General features: G+C 38.6%; 1 protein-coding gene across 4 annotated transcripts in view; it reads right to left on the minus strand.

Moving 5' to 3' along the window:
• Nucleotides 1–2,461: 2,461 nt before the first annotated feature.
• LOC107702598 (paralemmin-2-like) overlaps nucleotides 2,462–18,364 on the minus strand; it is a 100,445-nt gene continuing 84,542 nt past the window's right edge. For all 4 annotated transcript variants that reach the window (XM_016504968.1, XM_016504967.1, XM_016504969.1 and 1 more), the window contains 3 exons: nucleotides 9,293–11,423; nucleotides 6,295–6,485; nucleotides 2,462–4,103 (listed from right to left, as the gene is read on the minus strand). In XM_016504968.1, coding sequence (XP_016360454.1) covers nucleotides 3,981–4,103; nucleotides 6,295–6,485; nucleotides 9,293–11,423 — 2,445 coding nt within the window. In that variant the 3' untranslated portion in view covers nucleotides 2,462–3,980. The remainder of the gene's footprint in view (nucleotides 4,104–6,294; nucleotides 6,486–9,292; nucleotides 11,424–18,364) is intronic.

Below are 18,364 nucleotides of genomic sequence, written 5' to 3' on the forward strand. Positions count from 1 at the left end.
CTGAGTGTACAGGACTCGTACTGTGCATTAGCTGAAAGCAACAGTTTGAAGTTAAACACGTCTTAATGGTGGATTTGTTTCTTACAAACACACGGCTTTTCATTTCACAAGATGTTAACTGATGGACTGGAGTGGTGTGGATTATTGTGATGTTTTTATCAGCTGTTTGGACTCTCATTCTGACGGCACCCATTGATCCATTGGTGAGACAGTGATGTAATGCTACATTTCTCCAAATCTGATGAAGAAACAAACTCATCTACATCTTTGATGGTTTTAGGGTGAGTAAACTTTCATCAAATATTCTTTTTTGGGTGAACCCTTTAAACTCTTTTGGCATTACATTTGTCACATTGACAGATTTTGATGAGTCAAGAATAGTCGTTTTACACATTTTCTTTTTAATGAGAAAATAATTATATATGTGTGTAAGAGTGAGACTTAGAATTACTATAAAACAATATAAGCAGAATATTAACATACAATAAGTGGTTAACATGTCAGAAGAGCTTTTGAAAGCATGATTGCATTATCACACCATATCAATATCCCTTTGGTTTCTCCCAAAGGGAACTAGAGCACTCAATAAACCTTTTAAGGAAGCATTTGCAAATGGATTTGTCATAACTATTTAACCAATAAGAGCAAAACACGCAACATATTTTTGGTGTTACTTCAAAAGTAAAGATAAAAAACACTGCTTACTTGGTTCAAACTGTGAAAAAAACAATACCTCTTGTGATTTCATTAAAGGCAAGATTTTTTTCTTTGAAAAGCACAAACTGTCTTCTGTGAAATTAACAACGAAACTGAAAATCTATCGCAACAGACGCAGTAGTTGTCATGCACACGGGACACTGGCGAGGAAAATGCTTGACTACAAGTCTAAAGTATGTTTGTATTTGAAAACTTTAGCATTCACATTAGCGACGGAATTTCACGGACAAAAAGGTAGTCAGTAGTGTGTCCAAAGTCGCTTTCCCTGTTGAAAAAAACAGCATATGCTGGTTAGGTATGTTTTGAAGCTGGGATGCTGGTTTGAGCTGGTCCTTTGCTGGTTTATGCTGGTCCTTTGCTGGTGTGGAACAAAACCAGCCCAATTGCTTCTCAAACCTAGCCCAAAATGACTCCGTTCTGTTCAATCAAAATCGCGTTCCCAGGGGGTCCTGGACTAAAGAAAAACAACCCCTGGCAACCCATATAGAACCGTGGACTTGGCAACCCTGCTTTAAATCCAATAGCTTTCTGTTGGTCAACGAGGCGAATCGCGTGAGCTTTTGAAACACGAACGAAAACTTTTTCGCCCTCACGCGAAAACTCGAATCCCATGTATTATATGTAAATAACGGTACATCAGCCGTGAAATTTCACAACATTAAAGGTGCGTTGCATTTATAGTTGTTCGGAGAATTTTCACGGGCGAAATGCAGTTATTTAAATAGGAATAGGCTATACGCGTATTTAGTGTGAGCGCGAAAGAAATTTCCCAATTTCCAATTTAGAAACACGAATTCGTCGTGGAGACCAAACAGAAAGCTGCTTGATTGTGCTTCATACAGTACTGACAATACACAATTAATGTTTTTGCGAATATTTAGCGAAATTTCGCTAATGTGCTCGCAATTCTCGTCTGCTGTTCCCAGATGTCCTCAAAGGCTCATGCTTATGCCATAATGCTTTAACACATCGACAACTGCAAGACTGCTCAGTTTCTAATGGTTCCTTTTCCCTCTGGTATTCTGTATTAAAAGCAATTTGGCCACCATCCTATGCCATAGGAATCCTATTATATTACAGATTTGAACTTTGGCTTATTTCTTATAATTTAGCTTTATGAGGTAAAAACAACCTTTTTTTTGTCCATATCTCATACATTATAATACAAAAGCATGCCATCTTTAGGAAAACTAAAGCTGGCTTTACGTTTCATTTGAACGGTGCACATTTCATGATGCAAAACCAGTCAGCATCACAGTCAATACTTGAACTACTCTGCTAATAATGTTACCTGTAGCACCTAAACAAACTAATGAAAACTGCATATAGTATGGCATACTTGGCCCTCAAATACACACAACACAGTATATATGAATAAATGTGCTGTAATGGTACTAAACACCAGTCATTTTTTTTCCAAAACTATTTTCCATTTATAGGAACACTGTATATATCTCACTGCTCAAATAAAAATATTTCCCCCTTATAAAATTCTAATTATTTGCTCACCAACAATAATCATCTCATATCAAAGAATCCAAGTAAAAACCCAATATCCTGCTCGGAGTAAAACTGATGGTCATTACACAATCTCACATCAAGCATCAACACACACAAACACTTCAGAAAGTCAGTATCCAGAGATCAACAAATATCTGTTTCCATCCATTAAATAAAGCCAATGCAGCCTCTCCAGAAACATTTAAAGTTCTGTAGGTGTAACTTTATAGATGTTATAACAGTGCATAACTGTATTTTTTTATTTTGCCTGCAATTTGAGAACCTATGCAATATATTTCGAGAGACTACAAATACTTCATGTATACTCATAAAAGGACAGCAGTCCATTAAATACTTTTGTGTAATATATATTATATGTGGAGGGTACAAAAAAACAACAAAGCCACATTGTTGAATGAAGCTTGTAGGATTGTCTTTGTTTGTGGCTTGAAAAACGCATCAGACCAAAGGCAAAAATTAGAAGATTAAATATAGAAGATTTGTCCATGTATTTGTCCACTGCATGTCCATCACCGATGTCAGTGTCCTGTAGAGATGCTTGTTCTAACATCTGTTATATTGCCAAATGTTTTTTTTTCAAAGAATGTGAACAAAGAATAAACCATTCCAACATTTCAGACATTCATGTGTACATATCAATAAAGTGTTTGCAATACCATTAACAATTTCTGTTTATGATGGCTTAAAAAATGCCAAAGTATGCAAAGAGAAATATTCAACCTTTTAAATGAAGATTAAAGGAAAAATCAAGCAACTCAGTGAGTACTTTCTTCACATATCATGTTCTTTCCTTCATTTTTGCTCTCCTGCGCTACACATAACACAACATAAACATTCCCCAATCATCTACATCAGCCATTAAATGCTCTGCATTACACTAAACCTCAATCCAAACACAGCTGCCTTCGACTGCAAACAGCAACAACATCCTAAAGTTTTTTGTCAATGGAGAAAGCAGCTGCTGCCTATGCAAAGCCATAGCCATGGCTTCTTCCTCTTCTGCTTGGATTTCTTGTTATATCGGTCTGGGCGAAGAGTCTGCTCTTACAAACCTCACAACATCTTTCAAGGGTGTGAACATTTGTGCCCTACTTTCATTTGTCCTCATTAAAGCTTCTCTCTGAACTATATGGAGAAAATTAGGAGAATGATTTGTCTTCCTATCTCTACAGCCTGCAATTGAGATCATGTGATTAACAGGAAAATAAATAAGATTATTTTGCCCTTTCGGACACTGCAAGACACTTTTGTGAAGTTCTGCTTTCTAAATGGGCTCACGGCTGAATTCATGTACATGGCACAGTCGAAATGTCAATAATCTAGCTAGAAATCAGTTGTCACACTATCATCTACACTTATTAGCTCCTCCTACTAATAACGTAATATTCTCCCATATTTTCCATTCTTTTCCCAAAGTCCTCCTTAGCCTTAGTGAATTCAAATGCAATGTGATCTTCACACTAATCATAAATGCCAAAAGTCTCAAAAAAATGTTGCACATCCCACTTTCTCAAAACGTATCAGCACAAAAGAAAAAGCAATAACTTGGTCGCAAAAATGTGAAGCGGTATAGTATCTCTAGTCTTCAATGCTGAGAGAAGTTTTTTTTTTCCATAGTCTCCAGAAACAAATCTTCAGAGAGGTGTGAATTCCCAATAAATACTTGTGTTTGTCCTGGTGCACATTTTCCTTCTGGTTTTTCTCTCTTGCTCCATCTTTTCGGTATACAATGGAAATGTAGTTTACTCTTCCTCCTCCTCCTCCTCTTCTTCTCCCTCAGCCTCTTCCTGGTTGGCGTAGATTCCCGCCTCCCACCGGAGGGCCATGTTACTTTTTCTGCGAGTGACACGCGTTGCCTCCAGAACCTGAAGATAAATATAAAAATATGTGTTAATGGCCGTTTAATTTTTTTGTTATGTGATGATATTTCAACAACAGCGATTTAACTATTTTTAAAATACAAAAACATTTTAAGAAGTAATCAGAAGCACATTTCCCTTTCAACCATAAACTGATGTTGACTTACAATGATATTTTATATACTGTATATAAAACTTGATTTTTCTTAGAAAATCAGTGATTTGAGCTCTAAAATAAAAAAAAAAATTGTTGTAGAAGGGCTACAACTTCTTTAAGCCTTAATTTTAATATTTATTTATAATAATAATAATTTATTTATGCATGTAAAAAAATTATAAATAAAAACCTGTGCTATAGAAGGGCTGGGTTATATGTTATTTTGTTATACCATGCTATACTGTGGCTATACATTATTTATATTGAGCACAACAAAAAAGTAATGTTATTATCAATTTTTAAAGACATTTAGTTATTAAAACATCAGTCACACATGTGCAAACATACACACCAGATGGTCCATTTTAGACCACACCTGTCCTAAATACTTTCATGCTGAGTACAAGTTTGGGTCTGATTGTCCAAAACCGTTTTAGATGTAAACTACAAGCTTAAGAGCAAACACAGCATAAAAGCAGAAATAATAATGCAGAAAAGAGAACAGCCATGCTGTTTCAAAAGAAATATCGTTGTAAAAACAGGTGCCAAGTGTTACACTCACAGGATCCTTTGTGTGCTATTTCAGTGAACCTAAATGTCCAATCTGAAGTTCTTAAACATGATGTAATATATAAAAACACATTTGGGCTGAAATATTAGGACTCTGAATGGAGGTGGTAAAATGATCAAATGAAGACTGGACATTGTAAGTTCATTGACACAGCTTTCACGGGACACCACACTTTAAATATACAGTAGATCATGTAGGTGCAAATACTTTGACTATTTCAAAATGTGGCTCTGTATAATGTATATGTAATGAATGATGCAATGATACCACATATAATACAAGGATTTCTCAGGAACATTTTTCATGTCAAAGTATTTTGCACGGCTACATGTCCCCCACCCCCCAAAAAAACATCATGCAATAACACAAATGAAGGCACAATGAAGTTTGAAGCAAGCATTGTACAAGTACCTCAGTTGTAACTGAGCGGACATACTGACGAGAGGTAAAGAGGAAGAATTCGTTAATGTGCAAACACTTGCTATTGTGTAGAGAACAGCTTCTGAAAGTAGGTCAGCTCACACCAAATAATTATGTTTCTTTCATATGTGTGTATATACTTCACTTTTTATGTTCTATATACAGATCATATTGGCTCAATACTGTGTGCTCTGGGTAAAGCTAATGACTGCATTTGAAATGACTATGTTCTTAACTTTGTTAGGGCTGTTCCCTATTGTTTTTTTTTTTTCAAGGAGTAGGTGTATAGACTATATTTATTAAAATGTATTGATAATTGGAGGTGTTTGTTTGTGTAGGTTCAGGGCCTCACTACCACAGACACTGTTGATGGAAGACATGTCTTTCTATATTTAGATCTGTGGTTAACCAATATAGTGCAACATAAAGCTGCAGTTATTGTCATTTATTTTGCATTCAGGACTGAAAGTGAATTAAATCCTCAGAGACCAATAATATTGTGGTTCTGAAGCTGTAGCTTTTACTTTGCCTGCATTATAATAATGGAATGAGATACTGTCAGTGCAGCAAAGTAGCAAAACACAGGCACTTTATAGTTTGTTCTCCAAATAATAGCTTTTTTTAAGAGGAAATGTGTAGTTGATATCTGAGAAAGCAAAAGGGGAAAGACTGTGGTTGACATAAAACAGTATGTCCTCAGTATGTGTTCTGTGGTGGTTTTTCACGTGGCACAAGTCTTTATGAATTCAGTTTCTAAATGAGCTGGAAAGTCCTGTTTCTTCACTTTCTTAGTATGAGATGAAATAGAGGAACATGGTTTCTGATGTAAGTTATGGCAATGGTTTTTTAACTAATTCCAAATGTCTTTATATAATTCAAGTGAATTAATTTAACCAATTAAAGTGAAAGTGAATGTTTTGATTATACTAGCAAATGGATGTCTGAGAGAATGCAAGTGTAGACAAGAAAAAAACCACAGACAATGAATTATTCCATACAGTATCACTGATTGATTACCACCATTATGAACCTGACCATAAGTGACTTACACTGTTGTCCTCAGTTTTCTCTCGGCGCTTGACCTTGTGTGTCTCATAGTCCTCCATCAAAGTCTGCATGAAGTTCTTGGGTCGCTGTCCTCCAGAATCATCACTGCCCAGATCAGACAGCGGCGAGGGCAGAGCTCCATCTGAAGAGCACGGCGATGCTGGAGGAACTTGACGAACCTTCTCTATCTTACCTGCAGACAGAAGAAAACAAAACAGAATAATGAATGAATTTTCAAGAAATTTATATAATTTGATATTTCTTTATTTATATTGTAGGGTGTAATATGACCGGCATACAATCTTGGCCTTTTTCACAAGATCCATTCAAACTCTGTTTCTGTTTTGTTGTTACATTCCATTCCAAGCACTGATATGAAAATGAAGGTCTGGATTCATTTGGAATTTTAGTATGTTTCAGCAAGATACTTTTTCAATCACTCATCATTTCAGAGGACATGAAAGGGCCCAGAGTCCCAGACACATTCTTGATGAGGACCCAAGTATGGATACAAGAGGCACAGAGGACTCAGTGTAGAAACCCACAATGTGGTTCCTCATCCCATTAAATCAAGGGAATCTGAGAGAAAACCATGTCAGAAAAACCAAACCATGTATAAATAAGACATTTATATAAAAAACAAGGCCGAATAAAAGAGTATAATATATTATTATAGGTATTTTTTCCATACTGGCCATAGTTTGTCACATATTTGTCACATGATATTCTCTGAAACTTTTAGTGACGTTGGCAACTCTGACAACGTCTGGCAAAATTTCCGGTAGAAAGCAAGTGCCTCCTTACAAGAAGTCTATATTTGTCCTCTACAGATCCCTTTCGTTATACCACAAGATAGCTTCAAACAAACACTATGGTATTTAGCATTATAGCTAAAAGCAAGCTAAAAGAAAGGACTCATGCTTTCCCTATGACACCACTAGAGGGCAGACATAAGCTTCTCCAGTACAGAACATCATCAAGAATGAGACGTGGACTTTTGCCAACAGGAACAGCAGAAAATGACATTAAACACTGTGCTGCTGAGCATTACATCTAGCTCCATGCTAAATAAAGCCTCAATGGGACAATGGAGTTTAAACATGCTTCTTACCAATCAAACATAAACAGAAACATTGAAAGTACAGCCAGTTGCAAAAATTGCTCAGCCTGCAAAAGCTTGCAAAAATGACTCAGGCTGAACAGCGGGTGCAGACCCATGGGACACAGTGTGCAAGGAATCTAAACTAAAGAAGCTCTATAAAGAAAACCTCCAGGATTCATGACTGAAAATCACCAGCTAATCAAAGCTCAGAGCTAGAAATCAGAACCTTCGGTTTTAGCTGCTAGTTTGCATTAGTTGTCAAACTGGCATATACACCATCAGAGGAAGATGCATTGATTACTGATTGAAGTACATAATTAACTGGTGCAATCCATGAAAAAACTTATATATGGCTTGTCCTACCGGGCTATCAACTGGGATAAGGGGTCATGAACTGAGAAATCAAAATTCACTTGATCTTCTGACATATAAGAGGTCATTCTACTATAAAACATCCTGTAAGTTTCAGAACTCAAAACTGTCTCGTTAGTCTAAAAACAGCTTATATTGAAGGCAATCACCCAAAACAACAGGTTTTGGAATGTACGACTTTATGTAATAGTGTGGCTAAACACCGCCTCCGCAGAAGAAGATCAATGCCTGCTTCTACATCGCTGCCTGTTTAGCCCCACCCACCGATTCTACATCACTGCCTGCTTAGCCCCGCCCACCGATTCTACATCACTGCCTGTTTAGCCCCGCCCACCAATTCTACATCACTGCCTGTTTAACCCCGCCCACCAATTCGCGCAGGTAGTAGGTAAATGACGAGAGCGACAAACGCAGGTCTACGGAGAAACCAAACAATACATTTTATTTGATGAATTCCTTTTTAATGAAGTGCCAGACCACGTCAGTAAGAACTTGGTCCTTCATTCACTTCATTTTACAGCGGATTCATTTACAAACAAGGCACAGTTCAACACAGGATTTTCAGAAAGACTGAAACTAAAAGATGATGCTTTGTCGACTAGTGTTGTCAAAAGTACCGACTTCGGTACCAGTCGGTACTGCAATTTTAAAAATGTTAATTTCCCGCTAACATTTGAGTGCTGTTGAGAGCGGATTCTTAAACACTGCTAGTTGGCCATAGTGTTCACGCGCTCAACAGATATGACTGTGATTGGCTTCAATGATCATCCCTTCACGATCTTCACCGAGCGCTCACACAGAAGTACACAGGAGCGTTTGAAAGCCGCGTCCCTAATATATCTGCACATAGACGTATCTGCGCTGATAGACGCGGCTTTCAAACGCTCCTCTGTACTTCTGTGTGAGCACTCGGTGAAGATCGTGAAGGGATGATCATTGAAGCCAATCACAGTCATATCTGTTGAGCGCGTGAACACTATGGCCAACTAGCGGTGTTTAAGAATCCGCTCAACAGCACTCAAATGTTAGTGGGAAATGAACATTTTTAAATATGCAGTACCGACTGGTACCAAAGTTGGTACTTTTGACAACACTATTGTCAACTATATTGGATCTGACAGTAATGTCGCACCAAATGTATTACTGTTATTATGTGGTCACTATTGCTTTCTCTGTTATTACAGATCATTTGATATGTACTGAGTGTTTATGCATTTTTAACCTAAAACACAGCAGCGTCCATCTATGAAGGATGTAGGCTGTCAAACCAAGCCAATCATATCAGTGGGCGTTGACTTCAGAGTCTACAATCCACCACGCATATTGAAACAGAGCGATCTGATGAGGGGGGTCAAAACAGGACAGAAAATAGCCTATTATTTCTAAATTATGTTTTTTTAAATGTAAAAATCGTGATAAAATTGATAGTCATCAAATAAAGTTTCACACATATATATCTGACTTATTGTTCTGAGTGTTCAATTATTGTTGCCATGATTGCATACAATGGTTGGATATAATCATACCTGGTGCTGTCTTCCCAGCAAGGACCAGCTTGTTCGGCTGGGTGCCAGACTTTAGCTTCTGTGTACGGGGCAGGTGCAATGTTTGTGCCTGTCGCTGTCTCTTCAACTCTTCCTCGCGCTCTTGGGCCGCCCGAATCTCCTCTTCAATCATGGACAGGGTTCTCTGTTTGCGCGAGCGCAGCTTGAACGGTCCTGAGGTGACCTCCGTTTCCTGAGCACGAGTGACAGCTGCAGTGCTCCTGAGCTCTGCTGCTTCAGAGTACTTACTGAAATAGCTGAATTCTGGTTTCTCACTTGGTGGTGGAGAGGGACTGGGAGGTTTGTAAGTGTTCACTGGGATAACCGGGGCAGCTTGAACTACAGTTATCTGAGGAGCAATTGTTTTCTTCTCCTCTAGGGGGGATGGCACTTTGGGAGGTGGCGTTACAGCAGATCTCTCCACTAAAGGTTGGGGTTGTGGTTCAATACTTTCCACATGTCTCTCAGGGATGGGGGATGAATGTTGTGTGGCCTGCAGAGGCTCCCATTTGTCATTCTGCTGAGCAATGGCTTGCTGGATAGCGTTTTGGACAAGAATACCTGCATGGTATTCCAGCTCTTCTTCTGTCAAGCCATCCGCCTGATAAGACCCACTCTGTTCACTTGGAGATTTGATTCCACTTTCATGTTTTCCATTGATTGGTGTAGTGGCCATTGGAGTTGAGGGAAAAGAGTATTCCCCAAGAGAGTTTTCCAAATAGGCACTCATGGTCTCATTTGACGCACCACTGTCGCTTATGTTGTCCATACTGAAGTCATTGGAGAGCGTCTCAAGTACAGTGGTGTCCTGAGACCGTAGGGATAAGTCATCTAACCCGGAGTCGATTTCTTCCATATGGATGGAGCTGTTCAAAGAGCGTCGACACAAATCAGAGTCCTCATCCTTCACAATGGTCATCACTGCCCGGGCACAAGTAAATTCATCATCTTTCAACTCATTCTGAGCCAAACCATCTTTGGGTGGCATGGCAGATTCTCCAGAGCAGCAGTAAATCTTTTCAGCTTTGACTGTAGTAACTTCACTTCCGTCGTAGGATGTGACCCCTTCTTGATTGGCAACTGTGACAGAACCGCATGGCCTCTCTACGTGTGTGACCTCTGGAGTCCTGAAGAAAGGTTTGGCAGAGTAAAGCTGTGGTGCCACATTCCTCCTAGGGGCTGTGGGCTGCTTGCTATGTTCCATCTGCAGAAATTGCTTACGTGCAGCAGAAAAGTCAATCTCTTCCATGGCAACATCCTCCTTATTTGCTATTTCATGTTGGGTAAAGAAGATTGTCTGTCTGGGTACAGCTTGCGGCATATGGTTGACTTCTGTTCTCATCTGCTTCCTCTCCTCATATCTTCGAAGCGACTCCAGTTGCTCTGGCTCCAGCTCCTCTTCCAGTGTCTTTTCCTGAGGTGGGTTCCACCATTTTGCTGCAATTCCAGGATTCTTCTTGACCGCTTGACCCCGGATGAGTTCCAGCCTTTCCTTCTCTAGCTCAGCAATCTCCTCTGAGGGTCTGACTTTCTTCACCCGAACTTCTTTCTCAGTTGGGGTGTCGAATAGTTTCGATGGTTTCTTCTCTTCATGAAATGGTCGGAGCTCAAAACGTGCCTCTTTCTTGATTGCTGTCCTAGGTGACTCAGGTGACCTTGTACAGTCCCTTGCATGACCATTGGGTTTGGTGTTGAAGTTGTCATCAACAAAAGTGGTCTGTTTTTTCCCTTCTAAAACAACTTCATGGTTGTGTAAGGGAGATGTGTCACAAGTACGCACAGATGGTCCAGTTCCATGAACTCGAATTGACTTAATATCAGGGGAACTTGTCCCATTTGAAGTCATTTCTGCCCTGGGATCACAACAGTTGGCCTCAAGGACCTCGTCCAGATAAAGGATTTCCTTGGCAACTTCTCTGTCCATTCCTTCTCTTCCATGTCTCACTATGTTCTGTCCACTGCTCACATAACTTTGCTGAGAGTCGGTCTGAACTTCAAGCTCCATACTGCTCTCACCACCGGATATCAGACTCACAGAATCGAAAAAACTCACAGTCTTCAGGCCTCTCTTGCTTTTCAGCTCACTGTCATCCTCTGAGAGTACAGGGGACTTCTGGGGAAATAAAAACAGAGGTCACATTAGTTTAAACATGCATTTATGCAATTCTTCTTCACAATAAACACTGCATTATGGATGGGCATGAATACTCGAGTACTCACATATTTGGCAGCAATATGACATCAAGGATCGATCATAACATTTCTATAATTGCGAGACATGATCTTTTTCTAACCTTAAGACATTCCACACCTTCAAAATTTAGTAACTAGACAGTAATACTTTTGCTGCACATCTGGGTTTGTTTGACGTCAAAGTTTGGTTGGTTTGGATGGCGTGAACACTGTTTTCTGAAGCTGTGTGTGCACATGTAATCCACACTTAAGTCTGCTTGAGGTGTTCTGGGATTTAGTTCTTGTGAACTCTTGCTGTTGATACGAATGAAATTGCAGTACAGATTGCAGAACAACATGATAATGTACAATTTGTCTTTGCATGCAAAAAGGCATAATTTAAAATAGTGTAAGATGATGCAATGGCCAAATATGTGCATGGATGGACCCCTGCCCCAAACCAAGTACTTGGTTTGCTTTTTTTTTTTTTTTTTTTTTTTTACATAGTACTGTACTTAAAATGACAAAATGTCCCAATTATATTGGTTGCTACACTGCCAGTTGTATGAACATCAGAGAACAAAACAACATCCCATAGGAAATATTGCATGTGACTATCATGCATAATATAGGTAGACTGTGATAAAATGTGGAAGATAATGGCTTTGTTGATCTCTGACCTGTGATATCTGATCCTGAGTATTAATAATTTAAGGTCCCTTCAGAGGTCTACAATGGTATAATGGAGTTGCAAAAGTCTCAAAGAGAGGAAAACATGGACCAAACTTAGTATTGGAATTTATGCTTTATCGGGGGAAGTTGTGGCCTAATGGTTAGAGAGTCTTGTACCGGCAGGGATTGTAGGTGGGGGGAGTGAATGTACAGCGCTCTCTCCCGCCTTCAATACCATGACTGAGGTGCCCTTGAGCAAGGCACCGAACCCCCAACTACTCCCCGGGCGCCGCAGCAAAAAATGGCTGCCCACTGCTCCGGGTGTGTGTTCACTGCTGTGTGTGTGCACTTTGGATGGGATAAATGCAGAGCACTAATTCCGAGTATGGGTCACGTCACTGGTCTGCATAACCGCGGCTCGCAAAATCCGATTTTTTGCGACACAGGATTAAATTCCCAAATAAAACGAGGTAGCGGTCGGTAACTCTGGTGCAATTTGAGTGGGAGCGGGTGGTCTAACAATATCCCGCTCCCGATGTCTATTCAGAACAGGATATCTGCACTTTATTCTTATTGACCACCGGTACAGCCTGCACTCGGACAGTTATGCACGCGCTGCACGCATGCTTTCTGTGTCACGTGTTTTATTTGCGTGGTCTGTGCGCAGCATGTGCATAACGATGCTCAGAGCAGGCTGAACCGGTGGTAAATATACGGCCCTCAGACAGAACAGGCAGGTTATCGATGAGTGACAGAGCAGAATAAGGATGGAGCAAAGTGTGGATGTGCTGTCCTTAAAGGACGTTCAACTCAGTTTTGTTTAGATGTTGCTTAGCCTATAATTTTAAATGACAGATGTCGTATTCATTTCTTTTTCTCTGCGACACTTTTCCTACTGTGTTAACAGAAAAATGTCAAACGAATTTAGTATTTTGACAAGACGAATAAAAATAGCTCATAGGCTATTTTTGTACAACCTACATTTTAATTTTTTTTCTCTCTGCGACACTTTTTCCCTATTGTGTTGTCAATGTTAAACGAATTGTATCCTGACAAGACGAATAAAAATAAGAAATACAATTTTTGTACAACATTTTTATTTTCTCTGACACTTCTTTTCCTACTGTGTTGCATAAAATATTAAACAAATTTTGTGTTTTAAGATAATTCATATAAATTCAAGTCGAATAAAATAACATACAATTTTGTGCAGACTACACTTTTATCTCTCTTTCTTTCAGTAGCGGAAATTTAAATGTGAGATTCTGGAAACGAGATCTAAATTTAGCGGGAATGGTCGTGTCGGGAAAAAAATTATTCTAAGCAGACAGCGGGTGAACAAAGAGTGAATATATAGCGGGAGCGGGTGGGTGCGGAATATAACCTTGCGGCAGCGGGACTAACAAAATAGTCCAGCGCAGACCTCTACCTCCATGTCCATGTCTAATGGGTGTAAGTGGGTAATAGGTCCTAGTTACTTACTAAAAGAAAAACACAGATGTCTAGACTATGTAGAGCAATAATTGCAAGGGTTCTTCTATTTCGTGGATCTGGTACTGAAACCTTTAAGTGGTCTGGTAACCCTGTGGGAGATGGCTGAGATGCATTTGCAGAATGAACCACTGCATGGTCTCCTCAGGCGAAAATACCACTTATTACGCTGAGCTTTGCTTTCATTGCTGCTCACTCACCAGATGGGACAGACCTTTTTAAATTAAAAACTCTGACAGAGCCTTGTATTTACACAATCTGACGTCATTTTCAGTGTCCCAGGTTTAGGTTCATCAATTAGTATGAACTGAAGTAATGCTGAGATTATTGTGGAATGACAATCTTGTAAAACTTTTTGTTGACTTAGTCTACGTGAGTTTTTATTTGAGGCTTTCTTGTTTAATGTTGGCTACAAATTTGGTATGCTGGTCTGCTGTTCCAACTGCATGAAATTCCTTTGCTGATATTGGCTCCAAGTTTGGACAACACAGGGTGCCACAAACCAACGTAAATAGTACTCCAGAAAACTTTTAGCAAACCTTTAACATACAAAACCAGTGTATCAATACAAGATACTAACAATGTGAGAGAGTTATTGCTTGTTAGACCTGTCTAAAGTGCAGTTTTACTAAACCAAACCGCTGTATTCTCTAGTAAACAGAGGCCATTGCAGGAATTCTGTTTCTTTGCTCAGCATTTATGTTTTAGAGGTGAGCATGCATGCCTGAGCAATTTCACTTGTTTGCTGTTGTTTGAAAGTTGGTGTTCCTGAAAAGGCTAGTCAGAGACCTGTTTAAAAAAAGCAGTAATATAACCTGCCATAAATGGAAAAGCATAACAAACTAGTGGGAATGAAGCATAGAGATGTTATTTTTACTGGACAGCCTAGAAAAGAGGAATTTGTTCTGAAATGACTTAATTTTCAGCTCAAAGCCAAGTGCTATTTCAGGTGATGGTGTGTTCATTGCCACATAAAGTAAACCTATTTCTGTTTAAACACTGGGTGGAACAAAACCTGTATTACATCATTGTATATTTTTATTCTAAAAATTGTACAATTCATACAAAATCACCAACTGTAAAGCAGTTACATATTCTCAAAAGAATGGGTTGCTCTAAAGAGGCAAAACATTTTATGCCCAAGCCTGTTTAAGCGTTTTAGAAGAATTAATTCAGATCAAACAAGTGTTAATAACTTCCTTCTTATCTCAAACTGTAGTGTGTGTATGAGTAGCAGGCACACTATGTCTTTAATGTGGCATGAGTTCAATAAGACCCCTTTCTTCAGTCGCACAGACCACCCTTACCCTCAGGGTGTGTTCACGAGCTTTCAGCCCAAACTCTTACCAAATAATGACATTAGGAAGTCATGTGAACTTCCCCGAGGCTGTGAAAAACAGACTAGGACAGATTTACAGACAGAGAGTGAATGTTTATCACTTTGAACTGAGCACCGCACTTACTCAAATTATTTGTAAAATGGTTAATTCAATCCACCACTTTTTATGTAAGAATGGTTTTACAAATCATTGACAGAGCAATTCATACAGCTCATAAATAAAAAGGTCATATTTGACTTCAATTTGGTGGTAATGAGAATTGCATAACAAACAAATTAAGACAAATTGATGTTCTACAAAATACACGTCTTCATTTTCTAGAAGCAAAATGTAATTAATTGGATAGATTTTAGTATGGCTTCTAGAAGTATAGAGAGTGTAATTTATGAATCATGACACTATTCAAATATTCCAGTGATGGGCTTCTGGAAGAGAGAACTCAACACAGCTATTGACTGGCACACTGTCTGGAGAAATTGTTTTGTTACCTCAAATAACCTGGATTATCAACTGATTTATTATAAGTTCATTTATAAGGCATATATGCCACTCCTTGTTTATTATATAAGATGAAAAGACGTGTCCTGTTCAAGCACTTTCAAGCACAAATCAAGCAGTTAAAGCAACTTTCCAAGGTCCCAACCAACTTTCCTACAGGACAGAAGAAATCACAAATAAGATCTCAATTAGCTCTCATAGCAATGAGTTCTAATAGAGATTTGAATCATTTGTACCATCAACTGTTTGGTTACCAACATTCTTCAGAATATCTTCTTTTGTGCTCAACGGATGACAGAAACTCATATAGGTTTGGAACAACATGAGGGTGAATAAACAGTGACAGAACTTTCATTTTTGAGTGAAATATCCTTTTAAGTCTCTTGCTCAGGTTTTTCTCATGAGAAAAAAAAAACAGTAATTTCATATTAGTCTTTTAACTAATTGAGATAAGATCTCAATAGTGTCCCAAACAATGCTCAGATTTCTCAAGATACTGTCTGTAATTTTAATATGAGCTCAAACATTGCTCATCATAATTAAGTAAAAAACAACAGTGACCATCAACGCTTATCTTCAGAAAAGAGTTAGACATGAATTACAGCATTGCAAACTTGTTAAACTAAAGTGTTTGAAAAAAAACTAACCCCATGAAGCAAAAGTACCGACTAAAACTATATGATTGATTATGCAAAATCAATATACTTAAAATATATTGCAAAATATTCAAATAAATACAGATATAGCCATTGTTTGAGTGACCAAATCAAATAACGGAGCTTTTTTTTTTTGTCGCATTCACAATTGGTAATAGCGACTCGTCTGATTGGTGAAGCTCTGTTCAGGATTATGGATAGTGTAGTTCTTTAAGTTTTTGTTTTATTAAACCACATCCCTACAGAAGTATATACCAACAAACAACCTCAGAGCTCATGGTAAGTCTATAATGAATTTTCACTAAAAATCAGTTTCTGAAGGTTAACAATGATTGGGAATTTTACTGTCGAACCTGACTGTTGTCTGTCTTATCTAACCTATGATATCCAAATCCATTTAATGCTCTATACTGTTACTGTTTGTGAACATTTATTTCTTAAAGGGGTCATATAATGCTACATGCACTTTTACAAGTTGTTTGAACTGAAATATGTGTTGGCAGTGTGTGCACACAACCCCCCTATAATGATAAAAATCCACCCAGTGGTTTTTTGTTAATCTACTAAAATCTTTACCCCTTTCTCAAATTGAGCCGATCTCAGATGCCTGTCTGTGTGACGTCACACAGACAGGCGGGGTCAGCAGAGCTCATTAACATTTAAAGGAAAATGCTACAAATCTGCATGCTCTGAAAAGAGCTGTTTTTGACAGGGTAAAAAAGGTGTTTCTTACACTACCATTGAGAAATTTTAACCAAACTATGATACAGACTTTTCATTAAGACCCTAAAGAATCATATCAACTTGTGGAAAATGGGCATCCTATGACCCCTTTAAGTAATCTTGGGAGAAACATGCAAGCCAAAGCTGATTCGTAAATGAAGCAAAGAAACTAAGAAATCCATTAAGTCTCTTGAGCTTTGAAAGAGCAACCTGTAAGCATTACCCTCTGGGTTCTTCATTTTTTTCTTTTCAATAACCATAAGCCAATCTCATATATATCTGCAGTGGCTGTACATTAAAATCTGTGGCCCTGAGCAGTCAGATGTGAGGGACATCAGACGAACACACACACTCTCCACGGATGTTCCTCTAAACCCCCTCTGACATTCCCGGCATAGTTCAGCTGTCTTCCAGGCTCCGGCAGTCTAACAGAAGTGATGAAGGATACACAGCCCTGCCTCACCTAACTATATAAACCTGCAAAAGACCGAGACGGATGGAGATAAACTCCTTGTATATTTATATAACTTAATGTGCTTAAGGGCTTTGTGAGTCATATTTGTCATTTCACATTTACTGAAAGTAGTCTATAGGTGCCTCTATTTATGTGACACTCAGCATGTTGTTGCCCTCACAGCATCTGGAAGCAGTTAGTCAGACAGACGCAATTAACACAACTGAGCCACATTTGGGCCTACTTTCTCTTTCAAAAGAGTGGCCTCCAGAAAGTATTTGGGCACGTAAGCCATTTTTAGAAATGTACGTTTCTTAAGGATTTCATTAGACTAAGCGGCACTGGTAAACAAACAGTGCTAGAGTTTTCTCAGTACTAATTTCTGAACTGTGACTTTTCATAAACTGCTCCGAAGATATATTTAATGAAGGTATAGTGCAATTTTCACACACAGATGTGCTACAGAATAACCGCAGGTGTAGTTCATCACAATATGAACATGCTCCGCTAGTTTATTTTGTGATTTGGTCACTTTGTTCGTTCACAATTTGTCTTCAGGCATCCAAACAAGTCAAAGAACAGAAAGATTCCTCATTTTTAACGGTTACACAAGATGTCTGTGCTCAGTAAGGTTTTTAGCAGCTCACAGTACAGTCAGTACAGACCGACCCATCACACTGAACCGCTGATGAAAGACTCCTGAAATAGGATTATTAACTCGACCAGCGCAGACAGGGAACATCAAATAATCTCAATTACTGCGCGACTGGATTCAATGAAAAACAAATGGAAACTTTTGATTAATGCTCCTGCTTTTAAAAGTTTCAGAAGAGGTCTTGACAATTTTTCAAACTCAAATCTATGCAGATACCAAAGACTGCAATCAAATACAAGAATTCTCAATATAAACTCAGACAAGAAACTACATATATATATATATATATATATATATATATTCTATATTAAATAGAATATTATAGCTCTACACTCTTAAAAATAAAGGTGCTTCACGATGCCATAGAAGAACCTTTTTGTCTAAATGGTTCCA

Source organism: Sinocyclocheilus anshuiensis, unplaced genomic scaffold (genome assembly GCF_001515605.1).
Source record: "Sinocyclocheilus anshuiensis isolate Anshui unplaced genomic scaffold, SAMN03320099.WGS_v1.1 scaffold210, whole genome shotgun sequence".
In the NCBI taxonomy this organism is placed as follows: domain Eukaryota; kingdom Metazoa; phylum Chordata; class Actinopteri; order Cypriniformes; family Cyprinidae; genus Sinocyclocheilus; species Sinocyclocheilus anshuiensis.